The 17,313-nt window shown below is 40.2% G+C and overlaps 1 protein-coding gene across 2 annotated transcripts in view; it reads left to right on the top strand.

Moving 5' to 3' along the window:
• The window catches only part of galnt18b (UDP-N-acetyl-alpha-D-galactosamine:polypeptide N-acetylgalactosaminyltransferase 18b), a 116,953-nt gene that overhangs the window by 86,964 nt on the left and 12,676 nt on the right, over positions 1–17,313 (top strand). For both annotated transcript variants that reach the window (XM_017707268.2, XM_017707270.2), the window contains exons 7-9: positions 628–813; positions 3,829–3,966; positions 9,719–9,814. In XM_017707268.2, coding sequence (XP_017562757.1) covers positions 628–813; positions 3,829–3,966; positions 9,719–9,814 — 420 coding nt within the window. The remainder of the gene's footprint in view (positions 1–627; positions 814–3,828; positions 3,967–9,718; positions 9,815–17,313) is intronic.

Below are 17,313 nucleotides of genomic sequence, written 5' to 3'. Positions count from 1 at the left end.
CTTGATTACATTCTGCATGTATTACAACAGCATGGCTCCGTATTAAAAGTGCTAAACTGACCTGCCTGCAGTCCAGACCTGTCACCTACTGATAACATCTAGCACATTATAAAATGTAGAATAGGACAAAAGAGACCCTGAACTGTTGAGCAGTTGAAATCCTGTATCAAACAAGAATAAGAAAACATTTCACTTTCAAAACTACAGCCGTGTCTCATCAGTTCCCAAATGCTTACAGTGTGTTGTTAAAAGAAGAGGTGATGAAACACAGTGGCAAACAGGCCCCCTTCCCAACTTTAAAAAAAAAGTATAATATTTCTTAAGTTTAACATTTAATATGTTGTCTTTGTTGTATTTTCAGTGAAATATAGGATTTAAATAATTTGCACATCATTGCATTTTGTTTTTATTTATATTCAGCACAGCGTCCCAACTTTTTTGGAAATGGGGTTGTATGTTTTCTGCTTCTTTTCTGATGCTGAATAACTTTACTTAATAGCCATTTTGACTGGAAGTTAAATAAATGAAATGTTTCTAAATTTTGCACAGTACTGTATGAGCCGATGTAGCATCCAGTTTGTGCAGGCATTGTAGAAATAGTATATGTTTGTGTATATGTTCATGCAGGTGTGGCAGTGTGGTGGCAGCGTGGAGGTGTTGCCTTGTGCCCGAATCGCCCATATCGAACGTGCTCATAAACCCTACACAGAGGACTTAACTGCACACGTGCGCCGCAATGCCCTCAGAATGGCTGAGGTGTGGATGGACGAGTTCAAGAGTCACGTCTACATGGCCTGGAACATTCCACAAGAGGTGAGAGCCTGCATGAGTTTTCATTTCCAAACTACAAATGCAGTAATATTGTAACTTAATAAGGGCACATTGTTGGTGGTAGATTGTACAGTGTGTTAGCCTCTGGAACAGACTTTTGGCACTTGTGTTTCTTTAGAATTATTGTAGTCCCAACAATCCCATTGATCCTTTGCTCATTTAATGTCTACTGTTATTGTTTACATATGTGTGTGTATGTACACCTATCAGGCATAACATTATGACCACCTCCTTGTTTCCACAAGTTCATTGTCCATTTTATCAGCTCCACTTACTACATGGGTGCACTTTGTAGTTCTACAGTTACAGACTGTAGTCCATCTGTTTCTCTGATACTTTGTTACCCCCTTTTACCCGGTTCTTCAGTGGCCAGGACCCCCATGGACCCCCACAGAGCAGGTACTATTTGGGTGGTGGATCATTCTCAACACTGCAGTAACACTGATGTGGTGGTGGTGTATTTAGGGTGTGTTGTGCTGGTACGATTGGATCAGACAGAGCAGTGCAGCTGGAGGTGTTAAACACTGTGTCCACTCACTGTCCACTCTATTACACTCTTACCTTGTAGATGTAAAGTCAGAGACGACAGCTCATCTGCTGCTGCACACTTTGCATTGGTCATCCTCTAGTCCTTCATCAGTGGTCGCTGCCCACAGGATGCTGTTGGCTGGATATTTTTGGTTGGTGGACTATTCTCAGTCCAGCAGAGACACTGAGGTGTTTAAAAACTCCAGCAGCACTGCTGCGTCTGATCCACTCAGACCAGCGCAACACACACTAACACACCACCACCACATCAGTGTTATTGCAGTGCTGAGAATGATCCACCACCCAAATAGTACCTGCTCTGTGATGGTCCATGGGGGTCCTGACCACTGAAGAACAGGGTAAAAGGGGGCTGACAAAGTATCAGAGAAACAGATGGACTACAGTCTGTAACTGTAGAACTACAAAGTGGACCTGTATAGTAAGTGGAGCTGATAAAATGGACAGTGAGCACAGAAACAAATAGGTGCTCATAATGTTACGCCTGATCGGTGTGTGTGTGTACATAGTGCTGCGTCAGGCTTTCAGGCAGATGTCTGATGCAAATTGAATCTACTTTTGAGTTTAACAGTTTGCTGTAGTTGATTTGATCTGTCTAATCAGTTCCAAGCAGATGTTTGTTTTTCTTGGTTTTTGCTGTGCTGTAACATGTAGAATTCTGTGCTGTCTAATCCATCCGCAAACTCTTTAATCCCCTGAGTCATTGTGCGCTGCAGGGACAGATCTGATTTGAAAAGTATGCGGAGAAACAATTAGGCTGCGTGGAGCAATACACTTGTTGTTATTGTCTGTTAAGCAGCCATTACCTCATTTATAGTTCCCCAGCCCTGCTCGTGTCCTCAAGCCACTCATCGTGTATTCAGGAGCTTCAGCCCAGATCATGCGTTTATCATCCAGACAGCAATTAAGATAATTTGGGGTGGAACGGAAGGCACAGTCAGATTGCTGCAGATTGCCTGGCTGGAGCTTTGCGAGGAGAAGAGGATATGGCAGGGGATGCAGGGACCAGGCAGTCGGCAGTTGTCTGTGCTTTGAATTACATGAGCTCAGACGAGGCCTCGTATTTCAGCTCCAGTGGCGTGAAGGTCGTTGTTCTTTGCTGAAGCAGGTCACAGCACTGAAAGCTGGCATAAGGAGGTTCATATGTTCAGCCATGCCAACTTCAGTTATGGAAATTGATTGGTGTAGATGAAATGGATGAATTGTGTTCCAGTGCTTGGTCACTGTAATATGGCTAGGAATGCTCATAGAAGGCAAGGGCAGAAGGTCAGTTTGCTTGGGCAGCTGGCCATATGGACATCACAACAGAAGCTTAGGAAATGAGAGGTGACCAAATGAAAAAGAGAAGCTCTGAATTAGGTGACAAGAATATAAGAAAATGCGCTTGATCTTGATCATAACCTACGACGCAGTCTGATTTCAGTTCCAGATGGTTCCTTCCTTAACCTTCACTAGGAACTCCATTACCAGTGGTGGACAGTAACTAAGTAAATGTAATTAGTTTCTGTACTTAAGTAGTTTTTTTGTGTATCTGTACTGAAGTTTTTCCATTTTGGGCGACTTTTTCCTTTCACTCCACTACATTTCAAAGTCTGATATCTGACTTTTTCCTCCACTACATTTTGAGAAATCTGTCGTTCCTTTTGGTTTCTGTGTGTATAAAAACGTAACATGTCAAAACGAATAAAGCACAAAGCAAGAACAACAATCAGGGTATCATGTTACTTTTTTCTGAATTTATACAAACACCATTTCATTTTATAGTGAATTAGTTTGGGCTGGTTTGTGTTTATGAACAGAGACCTACAGATCAATATAGTAAAGGAACTCATTTGTGATCCTGAGTTTAAAGCCAGTTTTTATTAAACTTAAACTTGCAACTTTGTAAAGTTGTAAATAAATCTTAAACTGAAACTTTGCTTGTTTGTAAAAGTGATTTCAGAACCACTCGGTTCTTCCTGATGGAAACTGTTTGCCTTCAGTGTTTTGTGCTTATGATCATTTTAATAAACATCAGCGTCACTAATTAATGACATTCTATTAAAAGCCTGGTTTACCAAGAGAGACACTGGAGGATTTTCACCTAAAATGAGTTGATTAATTAGAGCCATAATTAATTGTTTAGTACTTTTACTTTTGATACTTCAGTACATTTGAAGGCAGATACTTTTGTACTTTAACTCAAGTGGAGGTCTAAAGGGAGGAACTTCTACTTTTACTGGAGTAATATTTTACCTGGGGTATCTCTACTTTAACTCAAGTAGATGGTTTATGTCCTTCGTCCATCACTGTCCAATACATGTCTTTTTCTGAAGGGCCAGGCTGCTATTTGCTTTCATTTAGATTCCACACGTCTGTCCTTAGAAAGGAGCAGCTAATGGAATTGCATGAAAAAGGAGACCTATCACTGTCTCTCTTTACGCTTGTGTCTGTGTGGTCGTGTGTTGGCAGGATTCAGGCATAGACATTGGGGACATCTCGGAAAGGAAAGCGCTGAGGAAAAGACTGCAGTGTAAGACGTTCCGGTGGTATCTGGTAAACATCTACCCTGAGATGAGAATGTATACAGACACCATCGCCTATGGAGTGGTGAGCTTTCACTGTTTTTATTCAGTAAGACGATCAAACAGCGCTGGGCCGGACAGTAGAGCAGTGTAATCTTCTGAATAGTGTAAACTTCATTCTGATGCTTGACAGGGGAAAGTCATTTTTGTCGTGAAAGAGAATTAATGATGAACCAAATTTAATTTCAAACAGCTTGGCAATTAATGTCAAAGTAAAATATATCTGTAATATTTCATTTTATTTTACTGTTATTGATGAAGGGTTGGTAAAACAGTGGATTGTTACAGGGTATTTCTAAGCCATTATATCATGTAACATTATGAAAATACAATATATCTTGGTTTCCTATGGCTATTTTAGAGCTGAATTGTATATATAATTGTAAATATTGTGACTGTAATTGAAACTGTGATTATTTTGGCAGGTGAAGTGCAGACTATTCACTTTATCTGGCCATGGGCTTAAATACTGGGCATACAGTATTACTCTCAGTTAGTTGTGGTTGTGTTGTCATGTACACAGCGCAGGTGTTTGGGTCCTTCTGATTGGTCATCTACAGGCATTTTACAAGCTATAGGTGTGTACCTACACCAGCAAGATCTCCGCAATCCATGTTTGTAGCCACAAGTTTTAAAACAAAAAACAATATTTTATTACCCAAAAAGAGTTGTTGTGTAGTCCTGTTTAAAATGGGATTTTCACATAGGGTGCAGTCCAGTCTTTCTTGATGGTTCACATTTGTGTAGGTAAGTGACTGTATTGTGAACAAAGCTGTGTCCTGAAACGATGCACATGCACACATGCTACACAATTACAGATTAACAGACCATTATTAGTCCCACGTCGGGGAAATTTCACCTCTAACCCATCCATACTGTGAAACAGCACATACACACCAGTGAAGACACGCACTAGGGGGCAGTGAGCACACTTGCTGGGAGCAGTGGCAGCCCTATCTGCAGTACCCAGGGAGCAGCTGGGGGTTAGATGTCAGGCTCAAGGGCACCTCAGTCACGTACCGTCAGTTCAGGGGATCGAACCGGCGACCTTCCAGTTGCAGGGCTGCTTCTCGAACCTCCAGCACACGACTGTCCCCAACATCACATCAATAAACCCTGTGCATTATGAACAATAAACTAACCAGTAGGACAAGACTTTGTTGCAAAGATAATTAGCTCTGAACTGCTCTCAGCTGTTCATTATTATAGTGAGATGAAGGTGAAAAAGGGTCAGATGCATTGCTTTTGCAACATTTACTGACACCAACTTCAGGTTCAGGCTTGTTGCCTCGTTAATAATGAAGACTGAAAAAATATATTCAAACTATGACCACATATGAGAGTGGTTCATATGTGATTTTAACAATTTTTAATATTAAAGCAGACCGAAGCTGCAGCAGCCAGTGGAGGGGAGCATGGTCACCAGTGTCATTTATCCTTCCGATGATCCTAGTAATAACAATGATGAAAATACACAGATCAACATTCTGACCATGTCTTTGTTTCTACACCACCCAAATAGTACCTGCTCTGTGAGGGTCCACAGAAATCCTGACCACTGATGAACAGGGTACAAGGGGGCTAGCAAAGTATCAGAGAAACAGATGGTCTACAGTCTATAACTGTAGAACTACAAAGTGCACCTAGATAGTAAGTGGAGCTGATAAAATGTCGGCCGACCCTAAAAGCTTATTCACCCTGTATAAAATTGTTAGGCTCAGCATAAAGCAGTGGAAAACCCTGAGCCATGTTTGCACCCTGTCTGTCCCACCGGATTTGTGTGAGAGAGCAGTGTATGTGTGCCAGTGTGATACGTTAAAACCCCGGAGACAAAAGTAAATCCAGTTCGGAGCAGTGGCAGTGACGGACAGTGCTGAAACGTGTCGCTCTCCACCACTAAAGCTGTTCCTCTGCCTGCTGAATAAGCTGCAGCTCTGGCTCTTTGTGTATGCACAGCATTGTCCTTCAGAGGTGGAATTCTGGAGCTGTGCTTGCCACATGTGACATCCACTCCCTGTTCTGTCTGAGGCGACTGAATGGGATTTCCTGAATTGCTTGACAATACGCTGTCTGCGTTTTCAGCGCTGGGCCATTGAAGCATACCTTCACTACTTCCGATTTGCCATTCATGTCAGATCCCTACAAATCATCTTGTGTAGTTTTTCCTCTCCGCAAACAAACACTCTTTACTTCATGAAGGTGAGCTGTTCATTTTCTGCTTGATTTCATCTTATGTGTTTTCCTAGCCGAAATGAAAAGGTGGAGACTGTGAGAAAATAGGTCAGCCTTATTAAAATTAATTCTGGGAGTAAAGGGTTCAGAAATAACTCTTGCCCTCATTACTCTACAGCCTGCCAATCAAACTGGTGTCTGGAAGCTGAACACAGAGCACTAAAATGCAAAGTCAGAATCCAAAGAATTCTTTCTCAGAAGCCAGAAGAAAAAAATAAGATGTAGGAATTTGTAGTACTAGAGTGTTTTCCCAGCAAGGCTGCACCCAAAATTGCAATATTGGCTTTAGCAATACTGATATTGCATGAAAGATGTGCAAACAAGCTCTCTGACCAGTTTTCTGCAGTATACTATGAGCATTTTGACCAATAACAGCTTTTATTTTTTTATTTTGTCAGTGAATCAGTACATTCAGGTAACACCATTTTGACAATGCTACTATTTTGTTAGCATTTTTTCCATATTGTGTAGCCCTCGTTTCTACTGCTATGTCCTGGATTATAAGCTAGTTTCCAAAGATGTGTGTATCTTGCAGGAACACTCCAGCCACATGAGGTCTAGCATTGTCCTGCATTAGGAGGAACCCAGGGCCAACCGCAACAGCATATGGTCTCACAAGGGGTCTGAGGATCTCATCTCGGTACCTAATGGCAGTCAGGCTACCTCTGGCGAGCACATGGAGGGCTGTGCGGCCCTCCAAAGAAATGCCACCCCACACCATTACTGACCCACTGCCAAACCGGTCATGCTGAAGGATGTTGCAGGCAGCAGATCGCTCTCCACTGCGTCTCCAGACTCTGTCACGTCTGTCACATGTGCTCAGTGTGAACCTGCTTTCATCTGTGAAGAGCACAGGGCGCCTGTGGCAAATTTGCCAATCCTGGTGTTCTCTGGCAAATGCCTAGCGTCTGGGCTGTGAGCACAACCCCCATCTGTGGACGTCAGGCCCTCATACCATCCTCATGGAGTCGGTTTCTAACCGTTTGTGCAGACACATGCACATTTGTGGCCTGCTGGAGGTCATTTTGCAGGGCTCTGGCAGTGCTCCTCCTGTTTCTCCTTGCACAAAGACGGAGGTAGCGGTCCTGCTACTGGGTTGTTGCCCTCCTACGGCCTCCTCCATGTCTCCTGGTGTACTGGCCTGTCTCCTGGTAGCGCCTCCAGCCTCTGGACACTACGCTGACAGACACAGCAAACCTTCTTGCCACGGCTCGCATTGATGTGCCATCCTGGATGAGCTGCACTACCTGAGCCACTTGTGTGGGTTGTAGAGTCCGTCTCCTGCTACCACGAGTGTGAAAGCACCACCAACATTCAAAAGTGACCAAAACATAAGCCAGAAAGTAGAAAGGTACTGAGAAGTGGTCTGTGGTCCCCACTTGCAGAACCACTCCTTTATTGAGTGTGTCTTGCCATCTGGCAGTGATTTCCACCTGTTGTCTATTCCATTTGCACAACAGCTGTGAAATTGATTGACAATCAGTGTTACTTCCTAAGTGGACAGTTTGATTTCACAAAAGTTTGATTTACTTGGAGTTATATTGTGTTGTTTAAGTGTTCCATTTATTTTTTTGAGCAGTGTATATATATATATAAATATGTAATATAAGCATTATGCACATTCAAACTACATATTTTGTTTAAAAGAAGCAAACACATTTTCTTCAGCAAACTGTTAAAGAAACATCACAGCTTTTGCTCATTTTCTGTGAAGAACATACAGGGAGATTCACGGGAAAGAGGCCATGCATATTCTGTTGTAACTCCCGTTGGGATAAAGCAGTCTGAACCAAAAAATACACTACATACCTTCATGTATGTGTGATCCATACCACTACATGCGATGCTGGAACTGATCTCAGTTTTCTGCCAGACACATGAAAGGGTACGGGGGTATGCACCTGGAAGTTGCAAACACTGTGCTTTGTTTTGTTTACATTGCTATGTCATAGTGAGTGTTATTACAGGATATTCGGGGCCAAGTGAATATCTCTGTATAAAATAACACATTTTCGTTGCCTTTAATCTGTGCAACCCCTACACATTTATATTATAAGTGGTGTGGAGGTGCTGTATCTCTTCACTCTGTTCTCCTACATAGCCTGCTGTTAGTGTGTGTGTGTGTGTGTGTGTGTGTGTGTGTGTGTGTGTGTGTGTGTGTGAGGCTGCTGACTGGCTACTGCTGCTAAAGGAGAACCCAACGCTGGTCACTTGTGATATTTTAAACATCTTGTATTTTTACATGAATTGTTATGACTGTATTGATTTAAAAAATACTAATTCAGTGGGTCCACGACTGAGTAACAAACACATCAACCCCACACATGGGCTGAGATCTATATAAGTCAGGGGAGTGTAAGGGTCATTCTAGCAGCTTCAACTTGCATTTCTTGAAGTAGTTTAAGGTACATTTAAGATATATTTTAAGATATTTGTCACATTTGGTTCTACAATTTGCTGATATTTAGTGAATCCATTCTTCTGTCTAACCATAGAATGTTTCGTGTGCCACTAGCTACCACACAAGCCTAAAACATAGTAGATCCACTCTGATGCTGAACAGTTGGCATGTTCTTGTCATCAAATGCTGCTCATTTTATCTCCAAATGTTCCTTCGGTGATTGTGAAGAGTTCTATATTTAATAGATCAGTCCACCACACTTGTTTCCAAAATACCTCTGGCTTTCAGACCGTGGAAATTGCATGCTGGAAGCTCTTTAATATCGCATTGTAGACTTTCCCTGCATTGTAGGCATTAGTTAGTTTGATTTTGAGATCTTCATCCAGTTGCTTAGAGGTTGTTGAGTGTTAGCACAAGATTTAAAAAGTCAGATAATTTAATATGCTCTAGAATTTCCATCAGCAGACAGTTCCTAATCAAACAGCTCTTGACCTGCCTGACCAGTCCTAAAGAATGAATGAAGTTCTGAGACTTCACAGCTGGAAAGACGCCCACACATTTGCACAGGCCACAATTACTTTTTATTTCTTTCTATTTTTTAAGTTAATGAAATAATAAAGTAACTAGAGTTTGTTTCAGATGTTTTAGTTCTTATTTTCACTCGAAAAAAAATCAACTCAATTTGTAATTTGTATCCAAATCTTTGCATACAGCTGTATTTTGTGCATAATAAAGATATTTCAGATACTCTAGAAATCATGTAAGTAAGTCACATATGCTATTCAAAGGCATTTTCTTTATTAAAGAGGCGTATGCCGGAACTGTATAGGAGTTTTACTTTCTTCATATGAAAACTTTTATGTCTTCTGAGAGCTTAAGTCAATGTCATAGTGTAAAGAAAATGCTGTTGTGTAGACTCAGGCAAAATAGCATATGATCCTGGCTGCTTGAAGGACAGAAGTGACACAGTGGCTGCTTACAAAGAAACAGCCTTAAGCCCTAAATTCATCTTTGGCTTGCTTTAACATAAAAGGTATAGAAGAATAGAAATGCAGTGTAAAGGAATCTATATTGGTATTTATTTGAAAAGGGCTGGATTTTCTAACTGTGACTGTGTTTTGTTTTGTGCCTAACTTGTCTGCAGCTGAAGAACTCTCTGAAGAGTGAGCTGTGTTTGGATCAGGGCCCAGACACGGACAACGTTCCAATCCTGTACCTCTGCCATGGGATGACCCCTCAGGTGGGCAGCCCTGCTAACCTCTGCCTCTCTGTTTCTCTACTCCAGTGACCCTGAAAAAATTCTCTGTTGATCTAGCACATGCACATTCTGGCCCTGGCCAGTCCTGCTTTTTTAATCCTGCCCTGAATGCCTGCGTGTGGTCCTGTTAACAGAGGGCCCCGCAGGAGTTTGTAATCAGGACTCTGCTCATTTGAGAACTGTCCTTCCTTTCAATGAGACCACTTATCTGCTCACTAAGTCACACTTTAGGGCTCTTATAACCCAGAATTTCAAAAGGGATATAATCTTGCAGGGCCCCTCTTGGTGCATATGGCTTAAACACTATGCATTCTGTGAGTATTTCATACTCATAGGTCATTGAAGAAGAATAATAAAAGAAAGTACAGATTCTAAATTGTAAATTGATACCACATTTGTGTTCATAAGATTAAGTAGGGATATTTTGTTATGGTTTGAATTTGACGAAACACAGACCTGAGGAATAGTGTGATGTAATCGGATATCAGTGATGATTGACATGTAACTTGGTAAGGATGCTTCAAATGGATTAAGCATTTTAGGAAACAGAATTTATAGAGAACTAGAGAAAGCTTTTAAATTTCAAACAGCTTGATAAATAATATTAAACATTATGTTCATCTAATGTTTTATTCTCTTTTGCTGATATTGTGTAATTATGGGCCATTAATAAGCCATTAGATCCCCACTGTCTGTGGCTTTTATATGTACTGGGAAATATGAGACTACATGTTTTCCCATGAGGCATCAATTGGACCACACATTCACTCACGCTCAGTTAGCAGTCTCACGTTTTTCCACAGGGAAGGCTATTAGCACACAGCTCAGTTTTGTGTGCCTCATTTAGAAAAGAAAAGAAACAGACACGAATCCACACCAGCAGGAGCTCACAATTGTGCATATTTGCAGTTAAAACCTCTATCAAAATATTATGTAAAATAGTATAGAAGATAGTAGGTTTAAGCTGCAGCACATCGAGTGTATGTGTTTGCAGGGGGCGACATAATAGATAATCCTGATGTTTAAAACAAGGTATAGCCCAGGCCTAGTGACAAAATAGTGTTGTGTGTTGTCTTGTGTGACACAACAATACATTTCCATTTGTGTGTGTAATTTAATTATTTGCTTTTGGTTTTTATTTATAAGTTTACAGTATGAAACAAAAAAAGTTGAAAGTGGAGACCCGTACCTGTCGGAATGTAAATCAAATGTCAGTGTAATTTATTACATAACTAACTGTGTAATAATTATATTTATACAACAGCTAGTTCTGGCCAGGCAAACGGATTGGTTGAGAAGCGTTCTAACCTGGTGATATTTCACCATAACGTCACTGGTTTTTGACAAACACTGTATTGCTAAGCAACGGCTTTGACAACTGTAGGAGATGCTCAAGACGTCTGAACGTTTTTACTTCTCATTTTCCCACAAACTGTAAACGGATACTGTTAAGATCACATTTGACCGACAGCCGATTTGGTCTGACTTTGAAGATGAGACTCCACTAAATTCCCAAACTGTCAGTTGGTCTGTGTGGAGCTGGAGGACGAACTGCCTGCTGTGCAGCGAGTGGGCGGAGCTCGTTACTCTGACGTAGCAACAAGCTGCTCGTTAAGGAGCTATAATTTGGTGAAGGAACTGAACATTAAAACATATTAAACGCCGCGTTCACGGCCCAGTTTATTAATTTCTTACTTTATTTATTTAACTGTGGTATTAAAGCAATAGAGCACTCAAGGAGTGTGTTATCGCCAATAACATCACGGCTGTGATGATCTACGGCGACCATCGGGTTCTATTGCTTAAATGTAATTTAGGGCTGCACCAACTAATTGTCATTATTGATGATGTCAGGAATGAAAAATCATTGCCAACAACCGTTGTTATTGCTTATTTGCCATGACGATGTTTGTGCTCCTCATTTACATTGCTTGAATGAAAAAGGGAAAACGGTCAGCAGGACAGGGTTATGCGCAACACTTCACTTTAACATCATCTAAATAGAAGAAACTGAGATCAGTTTTGATGGCAGTGCATCTGTTACTCATGTGGATCTAGAGAAAACACACTCAAAGGCAGAAAATGACAAAATCTCAGCATGTGAATAAAGCATAATAAAATTGGTCAGAACTTTTAAACAGTGGGTTGTCTGCTTTTCAGCGAGCTCTGATTTAGTTTAGCAAAATAAACACCATTGGCTGAGGGGATGAGCTGCTTTTTCATTTAAAATGCAAATTTTATATTATACGTCATTGTTTATGCACACACCTACTCATTAACATGGATTTTGTTTTTAAAACCTACTTTCTTTCTCCATGTTTTGGCCTCTTGTCTACTTGAAAATGGTGTGTTAGGTCGCTGAAAATCAAGCTTTTGATAAGTACTGTCCATTGTGGAAACTGTAAAGCTCCTGTTTCTTGTGTTTTCTTGTTTTGAAGGTATTGTCATCACGTTCATGGTTATAGCTTTGTCATGTGGGGTAAATACGCTGTTAACACTGTATGGCTGACATGGCTGATAAACGGGCTGCCCCTAATTTCAGATTTGATTACATGATGTTACTGGCCACACAAACTAATTAACATGTCTTTGCTTTATTATTAGAAGAGAAGTAGAAATACAGAATTCTTGTAAAATCAGACATAATAGTGCTTTGTCTGCCACATAAGATTTGTTCATGTGTTGTTTATGTTCAAGACGTGAAGCATTTAGTTATCAACAAATTTCTGCCCTCATTTTTTAATTTTCCTAATTAATCGATTAAGTAATGTAGCTGTTATAAACCAATTAATCAGTCATAGAAATTACTGTCAGTTGCAGCCCTAATTCAAGATTTCAAGAGTTTTGTTGTCAGATTAATAAGAGTTTGTCTTTCTGTCTGGACAGAAAAATTAACAGTAACTTATTCAAAGACTTTTAAGAGTTGAGCAGTCAAATTTTGGTTTGTCTAGCTGAATTTACGTGACCAAACTGTAAAGCAAATTATTAAGTAACTGCATGAAATAAATGTCATTTTTTAAATGTATTAATTTATTTATTGTAAAATCTCCCTCAGATTAACAGAACATGTGTTTTATGATCTACACATATCGCTACATGCTTACAATTTACTGCTGAAAGCCAAAAATCTCAGACGCTCTTTGTATTATTTCATAAAAGTAATGTTTACAGAGCAGATCACTGAAGAGGCGCCGTCTGTTCATAGTTTATAGCCCAGATGGAAAAAGGGGTCGACTTTCAGTAGAAAAACAAACTTCAGTTTCTTTTATTAAAAAAGGGTTTTTAAATGGGTTTAAAATGACGTTACCATCTATTTGACTGGAAAGAAGACGTTACTGCCTCATACGACACCCAGGTTCTGAATGTAGCTCATGAAATATGAAAGTTATGAAGAATACGACAAAGTGCTTTTAGGAACCACCGGTGGTCTCGAATTTAAGTGGTTAATTTTTTTCTGATAAGTTTTAATATGCAAAAAATCTGACACCACCTGTTACTGTGAAATTCAGTTCAGAGCTCATTCAGCCTTTTCCACTTGCAAATAGTACGTCGGAAACTTTGGCAGCGGTGCCTGCTGAGTGAACAAAGCTTTTGTCTTTCTTTCTGTGTGCTCCACATAAACGCCATGACTCACGGTATAAAGTCATGGAGTGTGTGCGGCGAGTCCTCCACGAGCTGGTGGAGTTATTAAAAAGGTGGAGAGCTGCCAGCTGAAGAGCTGAACTGTCTCCCTCGCCTCTCATCTCTCTCGCAAAGGACGCTCATTTATATTTGAGTAGTTTTTTTTAGAACCCACTTCAGCATCGACTCCACTGGCTGCAAAACATCCACTGCCCTATCCAGAGGTCATGAGTGAAAGGGAGAGGTGAGAAGTCGTGTAAAAATACAAGATATCTCAAAATACAAACATAAGAAATACAGATTTTTTTCCCCTTAAACAGCAGGGAAGGGAAAAGGCACCTTGAAAAAAAGCTGGAAGTTTTTGCTGAGCTGGTCTCAAGCTGTAGACTGGAGCACACTGAGAGCTGCGAATACATGGAGACAGCACCGTTCCCAAGGAGATTAATTCCCGCCTCTCGATCTTTCTTTTTTTCTCTCTCTCTCTTTCCACTTGCCATTTGTTGTGTGGAGGAGGAACGATAGCTGGAACTGCTCAGAGCTGATATGTTTTCGCCGTCTCTGGGCAGACCTTAGCTGATAATATAAGATGTTTTTGCTGGAGGGCACTCCTCGACATTGCCTTAGCCTGGGTCAGTCTGCAGTGCAGGCTCATGCCTACCTGAGAAGGGCTGCTGTGCGGCACCAATCAGTGGCATCTATGAGAGATGAAATAAAACAGTTTTTTACAATGCATGGTGATATGGTGATGTCAAGGGTATTGTGATCTTCGTTGTGAGTCTTCCTTGTGATTGTAGAGGGTCAGAAATAGACTTTGTCAGTTATCCTCTTTAACTCCTTTAACTCCTTTGTCATATTCTTCTGTTGTAAATCTTCGATCTTGCCATGGAAGAGATTCAGGAGACCAGGGTTTGAAAGAATGATGGTTTTATTAAATAGAGAGCGCGCAGTATACCTGCCTTAGCCTCACCCCAGTCTGAACAGCAGCTCAGACACACAGTTTTTATGCTATGGTACTAACCCCCCATCCCCAACCGAGTCATGCAGAACAGAGTGGGACATTTGAATCCTATCGTAAATACTTTACTGTGTTCTGCCCCAGGACATCCTCCTTAGGGGGTGTTGTAGGGCCATTTAGTGTAATTGTTCAAAGCATGAGAACAGAAGGTGGCTTCTTAAACCCTTCAGCATTGATGCTGTTTAACAATTATTAGCAATTAAAGCACAGGAACAGAAAACTAGAAAATAAGACAAAATAAAACAGTTTCCAACACTTCATAATTTTAATATTTCATGAGCTTCATTCGGAAGGTGGGCGTCGTATGAGGCTGTAACTGTCTTCTTTCCAGTCAGATAGATGATTATGTCATTTTAAACCCTTATAATAAAAGAAGCTGAACTTACTTTTTTTTTCTACTGAAAGTCGAGCCATTTTTCTACAAATCTGAGATATAAACTGGACCTCAGACAGCATCTCTTCAGTGATCTGCTCTGTAAAAATTACTTTTATAAAAATACACAGAGCATCTAAGATTTTTGGCATTCAGCAGCAAATTATATGTTATATGGAGGAAAAAGGTAGGACACCCTACCCTCTAATAACTAGTGTTGCACCCTTTGGCTGAAATGATGAGGCTGAGATGCTTCTTGCAGTCATTTAACAATCTCTGACATCGATCTGAAGAAAATTTGCCCCACTCCTCAACGCAGAATTACATTTTACAGAAAATTGTAAAAAGGCCTTTCTTAATTTTTAAATATTTAGTCAATTACTTGGATCCCACAGTATTATTCAAATTGGTTTTAAATATCCACATGTCCAAATATGTTAAAGAATATACAGGATTTCATAGGGTGTCCTATTTTTTTCACATTATATATATATATATATATATATATATATATATATATATATATATAAACATATAGCAATGTGTTTATGATAATGAAACACATTTTGTTAATTTGAGGTGAACTTTTACCAAAAAAAAAACCCAGAATTTACAGTTGTTTCATGTAGTTGCTGTATAATTTGCCTTACCATTTAGGCATGTAAGTTCAGATGGAAAAACCAAAATATATCTATGAGCATAAGTGGTTATTGACCTTCTTCAAAGTGCAGTCACTCTAGCTTGTGTATCGATTCTAATCTGGTGCACAAAATAATGTGGAACATGTGCTTTGTTTCTTCTTAAAATTCTAGAAGCACTTTCTTTTTGACTGTTTTGATATAAAACTAGCAGAGTCTCCCTGATCAAACTGCATTTTTAACTCAAAAACAGGTGTTCTTTTCTTCAGAGGCTTTGAAGTGATCAAGTGCTTTAGCTCTGACCTCATTCCTTTCAGCTTGAACTTTTTCTAAAATGTGTTGCTTACTGCAGAATTATGATTCGTGCATTGTCCTGGGACTAGTTTGGAAGGCATGTGTACTGCTCTCCATCCAAATAGTCATCAAAAGATTTTGCATGCATATCGGCCTTTTGATGGTCTCGAAAATTGAAGCTTGTCAAAGAACTCTGGGGAGAACCTTAAACAAGTTATGATTATTCATCCTAAACTGATGGATCCCTCTGCTCTGTTCTCATTAACAGCTTCAGGAACCTGGTGCACATGTATGTCATCGCTGTTGTATCAGATCAGGCTTTGTACCATTTCTGTAAATAAAAGTAGTAGAGTTTCTTGGAATTTTATATTATACAGTGCCCTCCATAATTATTGGCACCCCTGGTTAAGATGTGTCAAAAGCCTTAAAATAAATTCAGTTTTTATTGTGGAAACATACTGTCACACTGAAAATTGTAGAAAAATGTAACCTTTAACTCAAGTAGAGTTTTAGGGGGAAAATAAAATCCCTGACTAAGAAATAATTTTTCTTCATAAAATCACCTGTTCCACAATTATTGGCACCCCTAACAATTCTTAGGAAATAAATGTAATTAAAGAATTTCTGTCACTTCTACAGTAGTTTACGAAGTTAATCAAAGTATGTAGGAACATTTAATTAGCAATTCACAACTTCCTGTTTCCCTGGGGTATAATTATGACGTGACACAGAGGCCATTTCTCTTCAACATGGGAAAGACAAAGGAACATAGCATTCAAGTAAGGCAGATGTGTGTTGACCTTCACAGGTCAGGCAATGGCTACAAGAAAATAGCCACTCACCTACACCTGTCCGTATCTACTGTCAGAGGAATTATTAAGAAGTTTAAAACAACTGGAACAGTGGTAAACAAGTCTGGACGAGGACGCAAGTTTATTTTGCCACCACGCACAGTGAGGAGGATGATAAGAGAAATAAAAAGTTCTCCAAAGCTCACTGTTACGGAACTGCAACAAATGGTAGCATCTTGGGGTCACGAAGTCTCCAAAACAACCATCAGACGCTATCTACACGCCAACAAGCTGTTTGGGAGGCATGCACGGAAAAAACCTTTTCTCACTCACAATCATAAACGTAAACGTTTGGAGTTTGCTAAGCAGTACTGGGACTTCAACTGGGACCGTGTGCTTTGGTCAGATGAAACAAAGATAGAGCTTTTTGGCAACAAATGCTGTAAGTGGGTCTGGCGTAACACAAGAGCTGAGTATGCAGAAAAGCACCTCATGCCCACTGTGAAATACGGGGGAGGATCAGTGATGCTGTGGGCCTGCTTTTCTTCCAAAGGCCCAGGGAACCTTGTTAGGGTGCATGGCATCATGAATGCTTTGAAATACCAGGACATTTTAAAACAAAATCTGGTGGCTTCTGCCCGAAAGCTGAAGATGGGTCGTCACTGGGTCTTTCAGCAAGATAATGACCCTAAACATATGGCAAGATCTACACAGAAATGGTTGACCACACACAGAATCAAGCTCCCATG

Source organism: Pygocentrus nattereri, chromosome 15 (genome assembly GCF_015220715.1).
Source record: "Pygocentrus nattereri isolate fPygNat1 chromosome 15, fPygNat1.pri, whole genome shotgun sequence".
NCBI lineage: Eukaryota > Metazoa > Chordata > Actinopteri > Characiformes > Serrasalmidae > Pygocentrus > Pygocentrus nattereri.
This window is presented reverse-complemented; position numbering and strand designations above follow the sequence as displayed.